At 59.0% G+C, this 20,127-nt stretch overlaps 2 protein-coding genes across 8 annotated transcripts in view; one reads left to right on the forward strand and one right to left on the reverse strand.

Annotated features, from left to right (window-relative positions):
- The window catches only part of PLCG1 (phospholipase C gamma 1), a 36,768-nt gene extending 27,900 nt beyond the window's left edge, over positions 1-8,868 (forward strand). The window contains exons 18-33 of one of the 2 annotated variants that reach the window (XM_045084200.1): positions 36-236; positions 318-437; positions 526-706; positions 1,629-1,706; positions 2,498-2,601; positions 2,769-2,865; positions 3,098-3,167; positions 3,669-3,826; positions 4,973-5,069; positions 5,213-5,437; positions 5,520-5,668; positions 6,462-6,576; positions 6,681-6,842; positions 6,956-7,044; positions 7,136-7,317; positions 7,498-8,868. In XM_045084200.1, the coding sequence (XP_044940135.1) occupies positions 36-236; positions 318-437; positions 526-706; positions 1,629-1,706; positions 2,498-2,601; positions 2,769-2,865; positions 3,098-3,167; positions 3,669-3,826; positions 4,973-5,069; positions 5,213-5,437; positions 5,520-5,668; positions 6,462-6,576; positions 6,681-6,842; positions 6,956-7,044; positions 7,136-7,317; positions 7,498-7,540 (2,071 nt within the window). In that variant the 3' untranslated portion in view covers positions 7,541-8,868. Of the gene's footprint in view, positions 1-35; positions 237-317; positions 438-525; positions 707-1,628; positions 1,707-2,497; positions 2,602-2,768; positions 2,866-3,097; positions 3,168-3,668; positions 3,827-4,972; positions 5,070-5,212; positions 5,438-5,519; positions 5,669-6,461; positions 6,577-6,680; positions 6,843-6,955; positions 7,045-7,132; positions 7,318-7,497 lie in introns of both variants that reach the window. The other variant, XM_045084199.1, reaches the window with a different exon arrangement.
- A 4,077-nt stretch (positions 8,869-12,945) lies between these two features.
- ZHX3 (zinc fingers and homeoboxes 3) overlaps positions 12,946-20,127 on the reverse strand; it is a 106,812-nt gene continuing 99,630 nt past the window's right edge. For 5 of the 6 annotated variants that reach the window (XM_045084202.1, XM_045084201.1, XM_045084203.1 and 2 more), the window contains one exon: positions 12,946-19,137. In XM_045084202.1, coding sequence (XP_044940137.1) covers positions 19,127-19,137 — 11 coding nt within the window. In that variant the 3' untranslated portion in view covers positions 12,946-19,126. The remainder of the gene's footprint in view (positions 19,138-20,127) is intronic. The other variant, XR_006607874.1, reaches the window with a different exon arrangement.

The following is a 20,127-nucleotide window of genomic DNA, read 5'->3' on the forward strand; positions in this document are numbered from 1 at the left end:
CACACCTGCTTCACCGCCTCCATGTCTTCCCGCAGGAGGAACGGGAAAGTCCAGCACTGCCGGATCCACTCCCGCCAGGACGCTGGGGCCCCCAAGTTCTTCTTGACAGACAACTTGGTCTTTGACTCACTCTATGACCTCATCACGCACTACCAGCAGGTGCCCCTGCGCTGCAATGAATTTGAGATGCGCCTCTCAGAGCCTGTCCCGCAGACCAATGCCCACGAGAGCAAAGAGTGAGGGAGGGCCTGGTGGCTGAGGGCTGGTGGGGGGACCGAAGTCGGGGAGGCCAGGGATTGACTCGGGCCTGTCCTCAGGTGGTACCACGCCAGCCTGACCAGAGCTCAGGCCGAGCACATGCTGATGCGTGTCCCCCGGGACGGGGCCTTCCTGGTGAGAAAACGGAACGAACCCAACTCCTACGCCATCTCCTTCCGGTGAGGGGCGTGGCCTGGGGTGCTCTAGGTGGTGTGGGGCCATGCCTGGATCTGGGCTTCCCTGACCCCACGTGACCGTTCTGTTCAGGGCCGAGGGCAAGATCAAGCATTGCCGTGTCCAGCAGGAGGGTCAGACGGTGATGCTGGGCAACTCGGAGTTTGACAGCCTTGTGGACCTGATCAGCTACTACGAGAAGCACCCACTGTACCGCAAAATGAAGCTGCGCTACCCCATCAACGAGGAGGCGCTGGAGAAGATCGGCACTGCTGTGAGGGCCTGGGGCTGGGGGCATCGTGGCAGGCAGGGACCCTGGGCTAGCTGCTGGGTGCTCATGGGACAGTCTGGCTGTGCGAGCTCCTGGACAGGTCACTCTGCCCAGCTGGGGGCCATGGCATAGGTGCCAGGACAGTGTCCTGGGAGATGTGTCCTCTGCGCGGGTGTGGCTGCCAGGAATGGCACGCGTTAGGGGAAGAGGTTAGGGGCTGCGAGCTAAGTTCTGGGGTGAGGAGGTCCTGGAACTCACACAGGGAGCAGTAGGCCCAAGGCCTGAGGCTTCGCCGGCTGGGCTTGGACTAGACTGTCGCGGGGGCAGAGGGGAGAGTAGGCTACAGAAGGGCGGCTATGGAGGGAAGAGACACCCGGGTAAGACAGTGAGGCAGAAGGCTGCACAGATGGCCTAGGGGCCAGGACCTGGGACCAAGGCCTGGGACCATGGCATTGGACAGAAGGAAGGCATCTAGGACGGGAGGTCCCCTTGAGACTTGTCATCAGTGGGCACAGGTGTCCAGGGAAGGGTCTGCACCCACCGGGGCCTGGGGCTGGACTGGTGGATTGGCGGGACTGGGGCGGGGACACCCGGAGGGAGGGAGGGAGCCCCTGGGCTACATAGTTGAGGGCAGGGCACCTGCGGGAGCCTGCTGCAGACAGCTCCGCAGCAGTTTGGGCCTTCAGGAACAGAGAGGTTTCAGAATCGTGGGGAGGGTTTCAAGGGTAAGAAAGTGGAGAGTAGGGAGGGCCAGGCCACACCCATTGAGGTCTGAGATGCTGGTGGACCCGACGCCAGGGAAGGGGCAGACTTGGCCTTGTGCAGCAGGACACGTGGGCCTGCTGCACCGATCGAGGGGTCTGGGGCAGCCGGTAACCACTGTTCTCTCTGGGTGTTAACCTATCCCATTTGGTCCCGTTTGCAGGAGCCTGACTATGGAGCCCTGTATGAGGGACGCAACCCTGGCTTCTACGTGGAGGCGAATCCTATGCCAACTTTCAAGGTATAGCATCAGGCCTCTGGTACAGGAAGTGCGGAGGCGGGGGGTCCCCAGTGGCTGAGGGCTTGCATTTCTGTGCTCAGGGGCCCATCTGTGGTCGTTGTGGAGAAGTGGTGCTTGTGGTTTTCCGAGGCCTGAGAGGTTGTGAGATGTGTGGTTTGTGTATGACCACAGCTCTCCCTGGGCTGACCCCCTCCCAGACCTTGTCCCTGGGGGTCCGCACTGACCCTTCCAGATTGTTCCCCAGGGTAACTCCCGTTTCCTCCTGGGTGGCAGCAGGGCAGGGGCAGGCCACACTGGCCAGAAAACTTTTTTCTTTGCTCCTCAGTCCCTCACCTTATGAAGATCTGTCAGAGAGCATCTTCCTCTTTCTGCTCTTTTCTCTAAGGGGTAAGGGAGAGTTGTGCCCTATTTCTCAGCCCCTTCCCTCAGCAGCCAGGGAGCCTGGGAAGGAGGTTCTTTTCTTCTGTTTTCCAGATGAGGACTGATGGGGTCCCAGCCATGCCCGTAGGCTTTCAGGTCCCAGGGGAGGCACCCCCACACACTTTCCGCCTAGCCTGCCAGCCCTGATTCCTGGGGACAGATGGAAGGTTCTCGCTGGGGTCCAGGTTGTGGGGCTTGCAGGAGTCCACCTGGACTTCAGGAGTCTCCGTGGTAGAGGCCCTGGGACTGTCCTCCGTCACATCTGTCCTGGAGTCTCCTGTAGGTCCAGTGGTGAGGACTGGAGCTGGGCAGGTGGCTCCAGGTCAGGAGGCAGGTGAGGACAGCTTGCTCTCACTGCTGCCCCCCTGCAGTGCGCCGTCAAGGCCCTCTTTGACTACAAGGCCCAGAGGGAGGACGAGCTGACGTTCACGAAGAATGCCATCATCCAGAACGTGGAGAAGCAGGACGGCGGCTGGTGAGCCTGGTGCCCGGAGCCACAGCCGTGGATCCGGGGGTGGGGTGGTGGGGCGGACACGCCCGTGGGCTGGCTGTCGCTGGCTCCCGTGGGGGGCCTTGGCAAGGACTCCCCTCCTGTGGAAGTCAGGGGTGGTTGCTGAGGTCCGTGCCATGTTGCTCCCACAGGTGGCGGGGAGACTACGGGGGGAAGAAGCAGCTGTGGTTCCCGTCAAACTATGTGGAGGAGATGGTCAGCCCCGCAGCCCTGGAGCCTGAGAGGGAGGTGAGTGCAGAGCCATGCAGGGGGGACATGTCAGTCACACACAGTGACACAGCCACTGTCACTTGCAGTCCACTTGCAGCCCTGAGGGGCCACAGTTTCCAGGACACATGTGCTGTTTGTGTTGTCATGTGTGTGCTTGTGGGGTGTGCTTGTTGCGTGCACACGGGACCCCCCCATCCATGCATGTGTACAGCGGACATGCTGACGCACCTGTGGGCTTTGCTCTCCACAGCACTTGGACGAGAACAGCCCCCTGGGAGACTTGCTCCGGGGGGTCTTGGATGTGCCGGCTTGTCAGATTGGTGAGCCCCTAACCCGCTTTCCAGCCCACCGTTCCTTAGGGTCAGGCTCTCCTTTGTGGCTGTGGGCACATGCCGAGGGAAGAAGCCAGAGGCTGCGTTCCCTCAGAGCTCTCCCTGTGCTTGGAGTCTCCCTTGATGCCCCGGGCTCCTGTCTTCATCTCCAGCTTTGAGCCCCGCGTGCTCACCGGAGCCAGGCACTATGGGAGACGCAGACGGCTCGTGGACCTCCACTGTCCTCCCAGGCAGGGTCCCGGGGTGGGACAGGGGACCCAGGGGGAACAGACGGGGGTTTGAGCCCCAGCCCGCCTCTACCAGCAGGGACTTTGCTCGGAGCCCTGTGGTCCTCTGCTGTCACATGGGCCTGGCCCAGCAGCCTTGTCCGCCTCATGGTGTGTGGGGAGGACAGGTGGTGAGGGGACTCGGAGCCTAGGGAGCCCCGTGCCTGGGCTGTGGTGCGGGGGACGCAGAAGCATCTTGCCAGCTCTGTTCTTGCTCCCCCAGCCATCCGTCCTGAAGGCAAGAACAACCGGCTCTTCGTCTTCTCCATCAGCATGGCTTCGGTGGCGCACTGGTCCTTGGATGTCGCTGCCGACTCGCAGGAGGAGCTGCAGGACTGGGTGAAGAAGATCCGAGAAGTGGCCCAGACGGCAGATGCCAGGGTGAGGCACCTCTGGGGGGATGCAGGGGGTGCGTTGGCAGCCTGTGAGCCTCTTGGGGGGTGAGGCCTGCGGCATCGGGCCCCGCTCTAGGCGGGGGCCGTGGGAGACCCACGGAGCCAGCCCTGTGGCTGTCGGAGCTGGACATGGCCGTAGGACACCCCTTGGCTCTGCCTGGTGGGCACTTGGACAAGGTAGCGTGGAGGCCAGAGAAGTCCTGGGCTGGAGGCAGGAAGAATGGGCGGTGGGGTATGGGAAAAGGGCTTCGCTGGCAGGGGGAGCAGCTAGATGCAGCCGGCCGGGGTGGGTGGAGTCCGATGTCTTGGGGGCTGTGGAGGTACCAACAGGCATGATAAGAACCTGAGAGTGCCCCTTGGTTTTGGCAGCAGCAGATGGCCCTAGTGCCACAACAAGGAACCATGGCAGTGTGGTGGCCAGGGTTGGGGGGCCGTGGGCAGTGGGGTGTGGCAAAGGGAGTGCATCTCCACGGGGCCAGAGCCAGGGCAGTCTCGCGTGCCGACTGCTGGAGGACCCAGCGGGGAGGAGGTGGCCTCTTCTGAGACTGGGGTGACGGAGAGGAAAGTACTGGTCAGGGTTAAGGGGACGGCTGTTTCCCCAGTGGTCGGTGTGGGAGAGAAGGCTAGAAGGCCACAGGTCTGTGGCTGCTTTGGAGAACGGGGACCTTTGAGTCCCTCAGTGTATGGAAGGTGCTGAGATTTTACTGGCAGACATGCTGGTTAGGGGGATGGATTCTGGGGTCTGGGCCGAAAGAGGAAATTAAGACTATGAATGTAGGAGCCCCAGATCGAAGAAAGTGGGCCTCTGGTGGGGGGGCGGCGAGGACAGGAGTACCCAGGCAGCATCGCTGGAGCGCGCAGCCTGCCCCAGACCCTGAGCGGTCCCAGAGGGGTCCCAGAGGCATGGGTGGTGGTGAGGATCCCACCCTCTGAGAGTGGTGGAGGGCACGTGTGCCCTTTAAGGCAGGGAAGAGGAAGGATGGTTCTGAGGTGGGGCATGAGGACAGAGGTCTCTTGGTTACCGTCCAGTAGGGTCTGGAAGAGGCAGGGGACAGGGAAGGGCTCGGGGAACATCTGTGCTGTGGGGGCACCCTTCTGCCGGCCGGGGGCTACAGGCTGCGTGTGTCACCAGCTCACAGAGGGGAAGATGATGGAGCGCAGGAAGAAGATCGCCCTGGAGCTCTCCGAGCTGGTTGTCTACTGTCGGCCTGTTCCCTTCGATGAAGAGAGTAAGGGCCGCGGCCCCAGCGGGGTGGGTTTGGGGGCCCTCGCCGGCCGGAGGAAGAGGGAGGAGCACTCCGTCCCTTTATATGGGGGTTGGGGGAGCTGCCGGGGGGGTGGGCTCTGTCAGCATTCTCCCTGTCTGGCCCAGAGATTGGCACAGAACGTGCCTGCTACCGGGACATGTCGTCCTTTCCGGAAACCAAGGCTGAGAAATACGTGAACAAGGCCAAAGGCAAGAAATTCCTCCAGTACAACCGGCTGCAGCTCTCCCGCATCTACCCCAAGGGCCAGCGGCTGGACTCCTCCAATTACGACCCCTTGCCCATGTGGATCTGCGGCAGTCAGCTCGTGGCCCTCAACTTCCAGACCCCAGGTGAGGCGCTGCTCTGTGGGGCGAGGGGGGGGCCGCCCTGTGGGGTGTTGGGCGGGAGTCCGCTGTAACCCGGCTCTTCCAGACAAGCCGATGCAGATGAACCAGGCCCTGTTCATGGCGGGTGGCCGCTGCGGCTACGTACTGCAGCCGAGTACCATGCGGGATGAGGCCTTCGATCCCTTCGACAAGAGCAGCCTCCGGGGCCTGGAGCCGTATGCCGTCTGCATTGAGGTGCGTGCTGCTCGCCTAGGGGCTTCAGGGTGGCGGGGGTCGCTCTGCTGGGGCTCTTGTCCAGAGTCAGTGTTAGGGGGTCTGCGTGACGGGTGGGGAGGGGGCACGGGATGGTTTCTGAGCTTGAGGAAGGCTTGACCACTCTCTGAGGTGGGAGGCAACTAAGCAGCCTCCATTGTGGGGCTGGGCCCAGAGTGGTAAAGGCCCAAGGCAGGTGGGCTCACTGGGGCCGGTTCTCAGCCCTGAAGAGCCACACTGTCCAGTGAGGCCCAGCCGTGGGTAGCCGCCGCCTGGCAGGACAGGGAGCTAGTGCCAGTGCTGAGCCACCCAGAGGGGCCAGCGAGAATGGGGCTTGAGTGAGTGACTCCTGCCCCCAGCTCTGTTGGAGACCCGGTCCTGAGCCACGGAGCTGGTGCCACCTGCCCGCTTCAGGGTGGGTGGGGCTGAGCCGTCTGGAAGGAGGGCTGGGGAGAGAGAGCACAGGGAGGATGTGCTCTGCCCCCGAGAAGAGATTTCTGTTTCCTTTCCCTGTGGCGGAGTCCTTTAAGAGAGGTCTGTGTTAGAACGGACGTGGATTTAATGAGGTAGATGCAGAAACTCCATTGAAAGCTGCGGCTAAAGCAAAGTAAAGCAAAGGTTTCAGGCACCACTGCTCTTTTGGCCTTGATGCTGGGAGCCATTTAGCGGGTCGCCTCCCTGGGGCCCAGCAGAGGGCGCACTGCCTCCACTGCAGCGTGAGGCCTGGGAAGGAGCAGAAAGGACAGTCCCCGGCCCATCTTGGCCTGCCTTCTAGGTACTGGGGGCCCGGCACCTGCCAAAGAACGGCCGAGGCATCGTGTGTCCTTTTGTGGAGATTGAGGTGGCTGGAGCGGAGTATGACAGCGTCAAGCAGAAGACAGAGTTCGTGGGTAGGTCTGCCTTCCCCATTCGCCATGCCCTGAAGGCCCCTCCACACTAGCAGCTCTGTCCTCTCGAGCCGGTGGCCTGAGGCCTTTTGCCCTGACTTCCGCAGTGGACAATGGACTGAACCCTGTGTGGCCTGCCAAGCCCTTCCACTTCCAGATCAGTAACCCTGAATTCGCCTTTCTGCGCTTCGTGGTGTATGAGGAAGACATGTTCAGTGACCAGAACTTCCTGGCTCAGGCTACCTTCCCGGTGAAAGGCCTGAAGACAGGTGAGGACCCTTCCTAGGACAGCGCCTGGGACCTACCTAGGGGTGCGAGGAGTGTGGGGGGCGGGCCCGCGGCCCAGATCCCCCCAGGCTGAGGGCTAGGCCTTCTCCTCCAGGGTACAGAGCCGTGCCTTTGAAGAACAACTACAGCGAGGACCTGGAGCTGGCCTCCCTGCTCGTCAAGATCGAGCTTTTCCCTGCCAAGGTAACCGCAGCGTGGCTGGGGGGCCGGCGGGCTGCATCCTCACGAGGCCCCAGGGAGCCACTGACCCCACGTGCCCTCCCTGTTGAAGCAGGAGAACGGGGACCTCAGTCCCTTCGGCATGTCTCTGCGGGAGCGGGGCTCTGATGCCTCAGGCCCGCTGTTCCATGGCCGGGCCCGGGAAGGTTCCTTTGAAGCCCGCTATCAGCAGCCATTTGAGGACTTTCGTATCTCCCAGGAGCATCTGGCAGACCATTTTGACAGTCGGGAACGGAGGTGAGGGGGTGAAGGATGGGTAGCACACCGGGGAGACGGGAAGGACGACTTGCGGCCCCTTCTGGGCCCTTCTCTTGCTCCTGGGTAGAGGTTTTCCACGGCTGGCTTTCCTTGGCTTGGGCTGTTCCACGGGGCTGCGAGGCCCCACTGTTGGTAAGGACACTCCCTCCTTCTGTCCAGGGCCCCACGAAGGACTCGGGTCAACGGAGACAACCGCCTCTAGTTGTGCGCCAGCCTCGTTGAGAGCAGCAGGTGCCGCGTGCCTCATGGAGTGCCGTGAGCTGGGTTCTTGGGAAGTGGCCTGTCGTGGTGGCCATCCTGGCCCCAAGGCCCGGAGCCTGGATTCCAGCAGTGACTGCTATACAAAACCAAGCCATTAACGAGATGTATTACCGTTTGGGGCCTCCATGCCCCCGGCTCTGGGTGAAGGCAAAAACTGTACTGTGTCTCGAATTAATTAAGCACACACATCTAGTCCTGACTTCTGGAGATGGAGCCTTCCATCTGTGGGGCCAGGACCATGGCTGTAGCCCCTTGGGAGAGAGGCTGCCTCAGCCCGCGGCATAGGAGGCTCTGAGGAACCCCGGACCTTCTCGAGAGAGCAGCAGCCTCACCGGGCCAGGGAAACAAACCCACGTTTACATTGTCCTGGAGCTTTAAAAGTGCAGCTGGGCAGGGGTGGGGGTGGTTGGCCCCGAGCCAGGGCGGAGCAGCACAGGACCTGCCTGCAGAGGGGCTCCGCCTGCTTGAGGAAGAGGACACAGCACAAGGGCGCGCTGCCCGCGGCTGGGGACACTACCCAGCCTGCAAGATACAGGGGATAGTGTTAGTAATAGCAGCAGCGGGTGGCCCGGCCTGCCGTGGGCCCGGGAGGGTTACCCTTCGGGCCACTGTGTTGAGGGGTCTGAGGAGGCAGAGCCCCAGGGCGCCGCCTGGAGGAGGAATAGCAGCACCTCAGGACCTCAGGAGGAGGAGGAAGACCTGGTCGCCCTGCGTCACCACGGGCCACACCGTCTGCCTGCTGCCAGAAGCCATGGGCAGCCCAAGGTGGATGGCCTGGAGGCGAACCTGGAGTACACAGACCTGCTCCCTGGGGGCCAGAATTTGTGGATGTGCTGGCTGAGCCGCGCAGCCACTCCTGCCACGTGGTTGGCGAGGGCATGCCTCATACGCAGAGGCCACGGACACGTGCCACCAACAAGCGGAAGGTCTAATGGTAAGACTGACTGGAGGCCTTGGTTGGACATGGGTGCCAGGATGGAGGAGGAAGTGGCGGGGATCTTCCCCAGTACATTCAGGAAACTCCTGCACACATGGACCTGCCTCCTTCAGGGCGCCCTTCCGCGGGCCGCCGAGGGGGACCCCCCCCCATCCTAGTTACGACTGAAGACCCCTCTCCCCGGTGCAGCAGCAGACTTGGGATCAGAGCCTGCAGCCAGCACAGCACGAGGATGCAGAGACGGTCCTGGGTGTTCACTAAACCAGTTGAAAGTCCTGTTACTGGGCATCTGTGATGTTGGAGATGGAATTTTAAAGGTTATTTTTTGCACACCCGTTTCTCACTATCTCCATTATTTCACGTAGGTCTTTGATTTTCTAGGTCTTCCACTTCTAACCGGAAAGCTGCTTGGAGGGTGGGGGAGCCAAATGAACGAACATGTCTGTGCACTGTGGCAGAACTGTTATTTTTATGGATTTTACAGCTCAACTAACAGTGTTATCTTTTCAAGATTTATATATTTATATACTCTTAAGAAAAACCACTGAGCCGTTAAAGCCTTGTTATTATTCGATCCTAATAGTGATTCCATTTTCTATAGCTTACTTTTAGGGTAGAAGGTAAATTATTTAACATTCTATTAAACTTTCCATATCATGGATTGTAAACCGAAGGAAATTATACTAATTTCTGAGAAAACGTATTGGTTTATTTAAACTAATTCCGAAGTTGTCTCTGCAAGTATGATATCCCAGTCTTCTCCATAGCAAACAATTATATATGGTTGCCAGCATTTGGCTTACAATTTAAATATTAACAAAATTTTTAAGTTTTACTGGAAAAGCTTTAAAAGGACCTAAGAAAACAACAGTATTTTTCTTCTCAGTAGGCTAGTTGCTAAATTCCTTACTCCTGCTCCTCACCTGTGGAGGTATCCTTGGGGCAGAGCCCAGGGGAGGGGAGGAGACAGGCTGGCTGTGACTTGCTGCGTCCTGCGGGGACAGCTGGGCTGCAGACGGTGAGGCTGGCAGGAATGCGGTAGGTACGGATTGGAGGAAAAGAACCAGCAAAGACTATCCAGATGGTCAGGTGGTTGGTTGGTTTGAAAGCAAAGAGACCGAGTGTGCCTTCCCTTAGGAATGAAAGAGGGTTAAGGCGTTGTCTGCTCTGTGGGTAGGTGTGGGGGCAGCTGCTGTGCCTCTGGCTGCTTCTGTCTAGCTGATGCAAAGGTCCCAGAAAGGAGATGGAAAAGGTTGGGAAAGCAGCCCCACTGAAGGACAGAGGCTGGGGTCCTGGCCTGTGGGCACAGAGGCGCCCCACGGCACAGCCAGCACACGCAAGCCCGCCGCCTACCTCTGGGCTCAGCCACTTGCTGGCCATGTTGGCGCCTTGAGATCTGGCTGCCAGCTAAGCCATCCCCGGGTGCCTGTGTGGGCTCCTCCGGGGGGACTCAGGAGAGCCACTTGTCTGGAGACCGGTACCTGTGGACTATTTGCTGGGTGGTTATTCAGCAGTGGAGGCGGGAGGAGGTTTTCGGCAACTTCCAGGTCAAGCAGATCTCCCCTCCTCTGGGCTAGGAGGTGGGGTGAGGCCACCCTCTCCTGCTTGACTGCAGACGGTATGTCGGGGTCAAGTGTGGCCACTAGCCCACCTGTGAGCTAGCCCAGCTTTCTGGGGCCTGCCAGCTGTGGTGGAGAGTGGGAAGCAACCCAAGGCTCCTCCCAGCCCGCAGAAGCCTCTCCTTTCAAAACAACGCAGCGCTCAGACCTCGGGTGAGAAAACTCATTGGCTTGCAACCCAGTCTGTACGCCCACATCTGGCTGAAAAGGCCGTGGCCTTACCTTCCCCGTGGTCTGTGCCGGTGTAGATCAGAAATGACGCACATACACACAGTTGCCTGCCTGGTGGATGGGTGGTGACAGGCCTAAAAGGTCAGCCCAGGGAGTCTGAGCAGATCTGTCACTGAAAAGATGCAGGTGAGTGTAATTAGTTGTTCCTTAAAATGGAAATTAGTATACCCCCGTGTGGTAATTCACATACCACACGAAGTGTGGAGATACCAAGATTTTTAAGCCAAGTCCAAGGCTGATGAAGAGTCGGAGATTCCAAGCATCCCTTTGCTGTCTGACAAGTCAGACCACAAAGACCTAACAGTTCCCAAGCTCACAGATTGGGGGCCAGTCCTGGTTCACTGTAGGTCCTTCCGAGAACCACCCACCTGGAGAACTGGGATAGTTTAGAATATTTCTTGCCCACTGAGAAGGTTCGGCAATCCATATCAGGGCTCCTACCGCTCAGGTGCTTGGTGGCCCCCTGGCTTTCTTCTAGAGCTGCTCTGGCCTACTCAGGATGGTCCTTTTCTCACAGACAAGGTGGTGGGTGGGAGTTAACCTGGACTTCCCCGAGCCATGTTTTCCCACTCCAGGTTCTTGTGGCCAGGAGAGAGCTTTAATCTATGAAGAAAGAGGTTCTGTGCTGGTCTTTCATCAGGGGCTGTCTGTCATCACAGGGCAGGCTTGGCTTGTTGGTACTGACCATTTTTATTTTAATCAGAACATGTTCATTTACTGAACAAGTATCTTTCTAGAGTGTGACTTGGGGAGGAACAGCTCTGAAGTCCTTGCAGTGGATTCACAGACCTGAGGCATGCCTGTCCCCTGCCACCCACCCACCTTCCCTGCGACACTGCCTTTGCCTTTCATGGCCAATGTCTTGATCTTTCCTCCAGGCAGACCTAACCTCACTGATTGCCCCGGGAGGCCCCCCCAAGCAGGTGGGGTGAAGGGAGACACTTGGTGAAGCCTGACGGTCTGGGCCTGTGGTGGGTCACGGCCTCACCGTGCGTGCAGGCCCTGTCCCTGCAGTGGGAAGCTTGGGCTGGCACTGCCTCCCCCGCACTGGGTTAGGCATCACCTGGGAAGCTTCTGAAAATGCCGGTGCCCAGAGCTCAAAGGGCTATTTTCCAAAAGCTGCCCAGGTAAACCCAATGAGTAGTCAGAGTTGAGACTCACCAGTTTGTTTTTTGGGGGGTGTCCTCTGCCCAAACAAAAAAACGGCCAGGAGGAGGACGTCCGTGGTACCAAGGGCAAAGACCAGCCGTGGAGGGGTCCCTGCAGGGTGCCCTCTCTCACAGTCTCCAGCAGGAACTAGTCCTGGCTGGCTGGCACCGCGGGGACGAAGAGAGGGACCCCGAGCAGCAGGCCTGGACTTCCCAGCCAGTGGGTGCGCGCACACAGCACCACCCAGCGGAGGCCAGGGCCGTTCACAAGGATCTGGGGCCACAAGCAGAGGACAGCCCCCCACCCCTACCCCGCAACCGGCACATCCTGAACAACACCTGAAGGCCGGGGCTGGTTCGAAACTCCCTCATCTTTCCGTTTGAGCCCGTCATCTCTCACCACTGCTGTTCTTTTGAGGGGAGAAACCAGTTCAAGCAGTATCAGGTTATCCCACCAAACTAGTTCACGGAACAAAATAAGGTCCTGCCTCACATTTCAGTTCAAGAGCTCAAGCTCTGTCTCAGCCTGACAATCCTTGGGTGTTCCTGTGAGAACCCCCAGGGGACTCGTGCCCAGGAGTCAAGCAGGGCTTCTATTTCCTGCACGGAGGCCCCGCCCCCCACCCCGCACCGCCCCGCAGACTTCTGCTGCCAACTCTGTCCACAGCTGTGTTCCAAGAAGCCACCGCCTGAGCCTGCACAGACCCGGGGGCTTCGGGTGACTGGCTTCAGGGCTTCACACCAGGTTGGTCCGGCTCTCACAGACTTGCTTTACATTCGGCACAAAGCTGCTTTTCAAGGCTTAAGTTGGCCTCCACAGGGCCAAGTCTCCAGCAGGGACACACCAGGGACACACACTCTCCAGGGACAGACCCTGGTGTTCACCTGGGACAGGAACTACCTTCCTATGTCTCTGCTCCCGGGGATATGACTTGTGGGCGCTCTTCCTCCCGTCACAGGCCCTCAGAGTCGCCCCCAACAAGATGCAATCGCTCGGACTCCAGGAATGAGGCTTCTCACGTTCCTTCTAGGCCCTGAGTCCTTACGCAGGTTCACCAGCCCCTCCCTAGCAAACACAACGAGCTCTGCTTCTGACCATCCTCATGGGGAAGGGGGAAAGGAAAGGACTTGCCAGCATCCTCTCACCAGACACCTGAGGACTCCGGGTCTGACTCATCTGCCTTTGTCTGTGGTGTCATTTCTAAAAACATCACGGTTCCGTCATGTGGAAGCCAGTTGTGTGGACACAGCAACGTGGGAGATGCCGAGTGGGACTTTCCTCTGAAGTGGGCCAAGGCGAACGGCCCTGCTCATCCAGCCACGTTTAAGGTCAGGCTCACCTACTAAATAAATCAGCAGATGTCAAGTGTTCCTAGTTTTCCGGGCTCCGCCACAAAATAAACTCAGCAGATGGGAAATGTATTTATGTTTTTATTTAGGAACAATCAAAAGATTTGAAGTACCATTTCGGCCCATATCAAATTGTATAAGCAGTTTGGCCCTGCTCCCTTCATCCAAATCCACAGATACAAAATCTAGGAAATGTGCAATTTGCATCTTAGAAATAGCAGCATCCCCACGGGGGACCTCATGAGACCTGGAGATTCAGCCCAGAGAGGGCAGCCCACTCCACCGCCTTGGCACAGCCACGGTCCAAAGGCAAGTTTCGTCTTTCTGTTAAAACTCTTACCCCGGGGTAAAGAACTCCCATCCCCAGGCCTGACCCGCAGAGTATGCCCCTCGGTTTGGTGCCACACCTGGGGCCGCAGGGGGTAGGGACCCTCTAGTATAGTTCGGTGAAGTTTCCATTTGCCTCTGGACAAACAGGGCAGTTGCTTCTTAGCACCAAGAGGATCCCGTCTTTCAGGCGTCTCTGGGCGACGAGAAGCGCACCGGGGCAAACTGCCCACCAGCCACTCCCGGCCTTCCCGTGGCACCGAAGACCAGAAGGTAAGTGGGCGGCAGAAAACAAGCAGGACTCAGGACCGTCGGGAAGCAACGGCAGCTGCGGCAACCTCCCTGACTTCCCCCGAGACTGTGCTCAGCAAACTTCCAATGAACGATGGCCGGCAGGGGAGAGAGGAAGGTTGGTGTTTTCTTCGTTGTAACAATTACGGCCGGGTCCGGTCCTCCTGACAGCGGAGCGGCGCGCGTGCCCAGAAGTGCCGCAGGAACGCCTCTACTCGGGGCGCCCCATCCCCTGGCGCTCACCCGGGCTCCCTGGGCCCCCTCCAGCCGGCGCCCCTCAGCCTGGGGCTCCCGCCCAGCCAGCATCTCAAGCAAACCGCCAGGAGACCGCTGTGTGGGCAGGACCCAAGGACGAGTGACAGTCTCTCTCCTTAAACACAAGTAACAGAACAGCTACCACGAGCGGCGATTCTCACTCTCCGCCAGCGGATCTACTCTGGGGTCTGACCCTTGGGAACGACCACACACTTGCAGCTTTCTACATCCAGTGACTCCAAACAGCCTCTACCCTGGACAATTCACCTAAGGCTCCAGCCGAATATTTGAAATACTTCCAAGTCCCCCACTTAGCATGGGAACGAAGAACAGTCCTAGGGCAGCACCAAGAAACGCCACTCCCATGCAAGCGCTCTGGTGCGCGGGCGACCGCGGCAGAGCCGGGCTCCGGAGGAGGAGGAGGCACTAACAGCTGGTCGCTTGCAGACTCTCGGGCGCCCTGGTTTGCCCCCTGTCCCCCGCGGGCCACGGGAAAGACACCCAGCAGAAGGGAAGATAACCACCCCTGAAAAGCCCTGCGCGCTGTGCTCGCTCCTCCCTCTGGCTCCAGCCTGAGCAGCCACAAGGGCCAGGCTCTGAGGGCAGCAGAAGCCTCGGGGGGCTGGGGACAGCAAAGCAGGACTCATGTGTTTTTGGTGGATCCTGGTGGTCCTGCTAACCAAAAGACAGTGTTTTTACAAATCAAGGCGGCAGGTGCTTGCTGTCCCCCATGTCTGTGTGATGACTGGGGCCAGCTGGGCCTGCCGGGCCCGCAGGTTTCCGCCCCTGCTCGGGGCCTCTGCAGACAGAATGGCTGCTTCCTGCCGGAACCAAGCTGTCCAGTCTCCCGTCTGGGGAAGGCCTGGGGGGGGCCCGTTCGGAGGAGTGTACAGGTTGGTGGCCAGTCTTGAGAAGTCACTCAGGACTGAGAAACAGAAAAGCAGGCTCCGGATCACCCCTAGGACCAAATGCTCTGAGCGCTCTACTGCCCCCCTGCATGCCCTTGCTGGGTCCACTCAGAGAAGCCCCCGCCCGGGACAACCCAGTGCCAGGAACACCACACAGGCTAGGGCAGAAACCAACTCCCACCGAGGCCTCTCCGTCCCTTCTGGACGCAGAGCTGGGCTAGGTAGCCAGCCAAGGCGCACCCGCAGTCGTCACTCCACGGTCACTCGGCCTAAATCAAAACCCGTCACTTGGCTGAGAAGCTGCCTCCAGCCTCCCCAGCCCTGGCGCCACACCACTTGGCTGTTGCAAACGGCCAGAGAAGGAGCGTGCTGGTTCCCTCAGACCGAAGCCAGGCCGGGAGCGGGGCCTGCTCGGAAGAAGGCTTGGGCTCCTCCAGGCACGCAGAGTTGGCCCCCCCAGGTCTGGGCAGGAAGGCTGGGCGGGCCTGTGCTCCTCAGGAAAGAGAACAAAGGAAGCAGAGTCAGGAGACCTGGACATGGGACTCCAGACGGGAGTGAGGCGAGCCCAGCCTGTCAGCGTCCCGGGCCAGGGACTGCTGGCTCCGGCCTAGAAGCTGGTCCTGTGGACCCTCAGCCACCTCCAGGGTCTTACCCGGCATTCGACCGAGCCTCGTGTGTCAGTGGGTAAGGGAAAATTAAGGATGATTAAACCTAATACAAAAGGTGGGTCAAACCAATAACCTGCCCCAGATAAACTCTGAGCAAGGAAAGGGGGAGAAAAATGAGAAAAAGCCCAAATTCCAGGTTTGATTTAAAAAAATAAATAAAAATTTAAAAATTCCAGGTTTGGTTTGGTTTCACGCTTTCTTGTTGGCCGGTTCTCCTCTCCTACAAAGCGCCTTTCTGCACTGCAGCCGTGGTGTTTACACAGACGAGGATGCCGCGGCGCAAGGGTTGCAGTCGGGGAAGGGAACACGAAGACCAGAGGCAACGCGGCCGGCGACCAGGCAGCCCCGCTGGGAGCTGCCGAAGGAGGTGGGGAGAGCCCGAGCGCCCAGCCTCCATGGAAGGCAGCCTGGCACAGATGTCCCAGGGCCAGAGCGGGGAGGAAGGGGACATAGGACCTGTCACTGAGCCACCGACTGAGCAGGATGAAGAGCCACATCTTAGCCTGGAAAAGATGCTGGAACTCCCTGGTGGGACAGCCCCCACGGCCGGCTGGGACGCCACCGTCCGTGCACAGGGGAGCGGACAAGCTACCAGTCCACACTGCCCGGCTCCCACACCCGTGCTTCTGGAGAACACGGAGCAGGGCCTCTGCTCGGTGCTTGCTTGGAGCACTGTGGTCCACCGGGACAGCCGCCAGTCACCCGGCGAGGCCAGGAGCTCCAAGTCACGTGGCGCTACCAAACCCCAAATGCCAACAGGGCCATCCGAGCAGGGTGCTCTGTTTCAGAAACGCGTGACTCCTGAACAGGACAACTCTCCTCTCAAATCAAAAAGCTCTCTCATAGTCGAGTTAAAATAAGTAACAAAATATGCAAGGTCTATGTATCATAAATCCAGATTTCCTTGATCAGATGATGATCTGGTTTCACCTACTACAACAACCCCAGGTAAAATATATAACAAACCAAACATGTGCCAGACACAGGAGACAAGAAACACTGAAATGTTTACTATCTGTGACGAGGCCACGTGCATACAGAGGAGAAAGAGGAGTCACCGTAAACAACAGGCTTTTCTTCAGGGGGGACTAACCCCATGTCTCAACTCTGCAGCCCACAGACCGCCTTCTGCCAGAGGCGACATCACAGACAGGCTTCGACAGCATGCAAAACCACGGTGACCTGTCCTGTGACAGGACACAGGGCTGCCTGCTGAGGTCCCACACTCCCCCCAAGGCCCTGCCACCACCCTCCAGGCCTGCGTGGGTCTCCGTGCCGGGTGAGCATTATTCCCTGAGCTCCCAGAGCCCTGGGCACCGGCTCGCTGATCAGCCGTCTCACTTGCCATCACCGGTGACCGTGATTCTTGCGACCGTGAGGCTCCAACCCACTATTTGCTCCGGTCCAAGCCCAGAGCAAGGCAGTGGGCCTCTCTAGGCTGCTGGGGGCCTTACCTGGGCCGTCTTGCCATTCATGGGCAGGGCTAAGAGCTGTGAGGAGCACACGCCCAGGCGGGTAGGCCTGCAGCTTCTCCACCTTCCAGAGACAGGCTGGTGCTGCGTCTGGTCGCTATGTCCTGCATGAACTTGTCCACCACGAAATTTATTTTTTGTGTTGCTGTTTGGGTTGTAAATGAAATATGAACGCTAGTTAAATAACTGAGAAAATTCTCTTTAAAGCCCTCTAGCCAGTGGGGGGCTCAGAGCGAGGCCGGCAGGCCGGTGTCGCCAACACTCAGATGGTTTCCGGCTGGGCCGCCACAGTGGCACCTTGGGCCTGGCATTCCCTCCAACACAGGCTCCTTTCCCCAGCAGCCACGTGCCGGGAGCTCCCTCAGGTATATACTTCAGGTGGACGTTTTACAAGTATCGAATGAGCATCTGTACTATATCTATGTGTATATATAAATTAATCTGCATGTACATAAACCGAACATAAACCCTAAAGGAAAAATTCCAGGTGTCTGTTCTCTGAAGGAAGGCAATCACTCACCACGGGCAATTCTGCCACAGGGTCTTTGGGGCTAAAGAGCTTCACACTCAAATGAAAAGGACACAAACACGGTGCGGAACTTGCCAAGTACTCATACATCATGTTTGAAACAACTCAGAGGTGGTCCCTACTGGGCCTGGGAGAGCGGGAGAAGACGCTTTAGAAGAGCAGGGGCTCAAGGGCTTCTGGTGTCCGGAGAAAGCCGTCTCCTGGAAGGCAGAAGGTGCCACCACCATCTTCGTCCTTGGAGCCAAGCCAGCAAGGGGCCGCACCCCATTCAGTTCTGGGCAGAGTCAGGGAGAAAGACCCTCCCGCCTACCCTCCCGCCGGCCTGTCGCGCCTGAAGCCCCTGCCCTCTGTCTCCGGGGCCGCTTTGTGCTGCCCCCATTCTGGGCCCAGGAGGAGGATACTCACAGGGCCTGGGGGAAGCTCACAGGCTTAGGGAAGCAGGTGGTCTCCGGCAGACGAGTAGAGCTGTCGGGGATATCGCCCGCTGCTCCCAGAACAGCCAGTTTTGGGGAAATAGCGATTTACCAAGTAGTACAGCTTTGTAAGCAAGTTGCCCAGTGTTTCAAAAGCACCTTTTCCTGTGATTTTTCTCAATTAAAAAAATGGTTTGAGAATTAGGCTAAAGAAGATCTTACTTCCAAATCTGGGAATATAAATGCAGAACTTAAGAAAAATCCTCACAAGGGCCTGTCCAATGATGTCCAGCACGCAGCCAGGCCCTCGGCACGGGGGGCCATGAGCATGAGCACCCTGGGTGTCTGGCCAGGACCCCCCATCTGCAGGTCTCCGTGCTGAGGACCACCCCCGCTCTGACAGCTCCTGGCTCCCCAGATCCCAGAGCGTTCGCTCTTACTCCCAGCTGAGCGCGGGTCTTCCTTCCCAGACCGCTGGCGGCCTTGAAGGGAGTGGGGGTCAAGGGCTCCGCCAACCACAGCAGCCAGAGCCGCACGCTGGGGCCATGCACTTCTGCGTTCGGCCCTGCCTGCTCCTTTCCTCAGTCTTCCTCTCCCTCTCAGGACATCTAGACTGAAAAACAACAGTAAAAACGTGGGCACAGCTGTCAGTACGTTGGACTTGACAACAAATGCTTCAAGAACTTGATCTGATAACTGAAAAGTTCTGGTCCATGATTCAAACTCCCACGAACAAGCAGTGTGGCTGGAACGGCTTCCGAGCCCGGGAGCGAGCACTAGCCGGTGGCCTGCGCCCGCCGCGTCGCCCCCAGGGCAGGGCAGGGCAGGGCAGGGCAGGGCAAGGCCCCCTCGGGCAGCCTCGTGGGCGGACGGCGCCTTCCTGAGGAGCGCGGGGACACCCAGGGCTTCCGCCGGCTCTGCTCTGCGCGTGCAGGGGACGCGCGGCCTCCGCGCCTGCAGAGCCAGACCCAGGGCGTCCGCAGAGATGACGGGAGACACCGCGCTGCTGGGCAACCCAGCTTTCTACGTGACGAAAGCGTTCGTAATCGGATGTTTTATTAAATGCGGATAGGCGGATTTATAGGTTAAAAACTTGATTCCGTGTCTATGAATATAAACTCTGAACTACTTTATCCACTGGAAGGCAAAGGAAAGGTCCTACATGGTGCGAGGAAGGACTGACAAGCGCTCTGCTCTCCCCGGGCGCACTGGGCGGTGGCGGCAGGCTCTGGGCAGGCGGCGAGGCCTCCAGAAGCTCCGGGCTAGCCCGGCGGCGGCGGGCATGGGAGCGGCGAGTGGCCGCGGAGGCGGGGTGAGCCCTTCCCCCGTGGCAGGCGGCGTCCCGGACGGGCCAGTCCTTCAGAGTGAGCAGTTCCCATTCAGTCTGTTTCTGAGGAGAAAACACAGGCCTGTCACCTCCACAGTGGCCGCCACCTGGACCGGCCCCCACCTCCCGGCAGCCGGGACAGGGGCCGCGTGCTCCCACCCGCCGCCCGCCTGTCCCGCAGCCCAAGGGGCCCGCAGAGCCCCCCGCCAACCGGCGCCCCCGAAGCCCGGGCCCCCGCTGGGTGCTGCAGAGGCCCACGGTCCCGGACGCTCGCCGACATGGCCCGTGCACAGAGGCTGGCGGTGGAGAAACCAAGCACAGACACACAGACAAGCCCTTCCTGAAGCCAAGGGTTATGTGCTTCAGACAAGAGGAGGCGGCCACAGTGCCACACCTGCTCTGTCCCAACCCCGGACACCACACTTGGCCTAGCGGTGGATTCAGGAGCGGGGGCGGGGGACGGCAGTCCTTGTGACTCAAACCCACTCTTCCCACCTCCCGTTAGCTTTTCTAATTGTGATAAAACATACACGACATAAAAGCTATCAATTGAATCATTTTTGAATGTAGGGTTAAATGGCTTTAAATACATTCACAAGGTTTGTAACCACCACCCTATTTCCAGCTACCCCCAAAATATACTTCAGTGAAATTTTAATTTAAGAATCTAGATTGTTCTAGTTGCCAGCAAGCCAGGGTGCCCAGTGCTGGAGAAGGTGCCCCAGGCAACCAGCCCCGCGAAGCCAGTCCTGTTTCCTGGAGCCCACCGCTGCCTGTGAGGGCCTCGCTGACTCATGGGGGCCTGAGGAAAACAAGGCCAAGTCTGGAAATATTGGACCCGGAACCAACTTCTGAAGGACCCCAGATCGGAGAATCTGAGAATCCAGACACTTGCTCCGTTTCCACGGCTGCTGGCCATCCTGTGATGAGGCTTCTACGGAGACAAACCCCCAATGATGGGGAGGGGAAGGGGAGGTGGGAGCCCGGGGTTCAGGACCTGATACTGCCAAAGTGACTTCTCTGGGGCTTCAAAACTCTCTTTGGTAACTTCTA

This window comes from Mustela putorius, unplaced genomic scaffold (genome assembly GCF_011764305.1).
Source record: "Mustela putorius furo isolate JIRA1106 unplaced genomic scaffold, ASM1176430v1.1 tig00000743_pilon_pilon_pilon, whole genome shotgun sequence".
Lineage (NCBI taxonomy): Eukaryota > Metazoa > Chordata > Mammalia > Carnivora > Mustelidae > Mustela > Mustela putorius.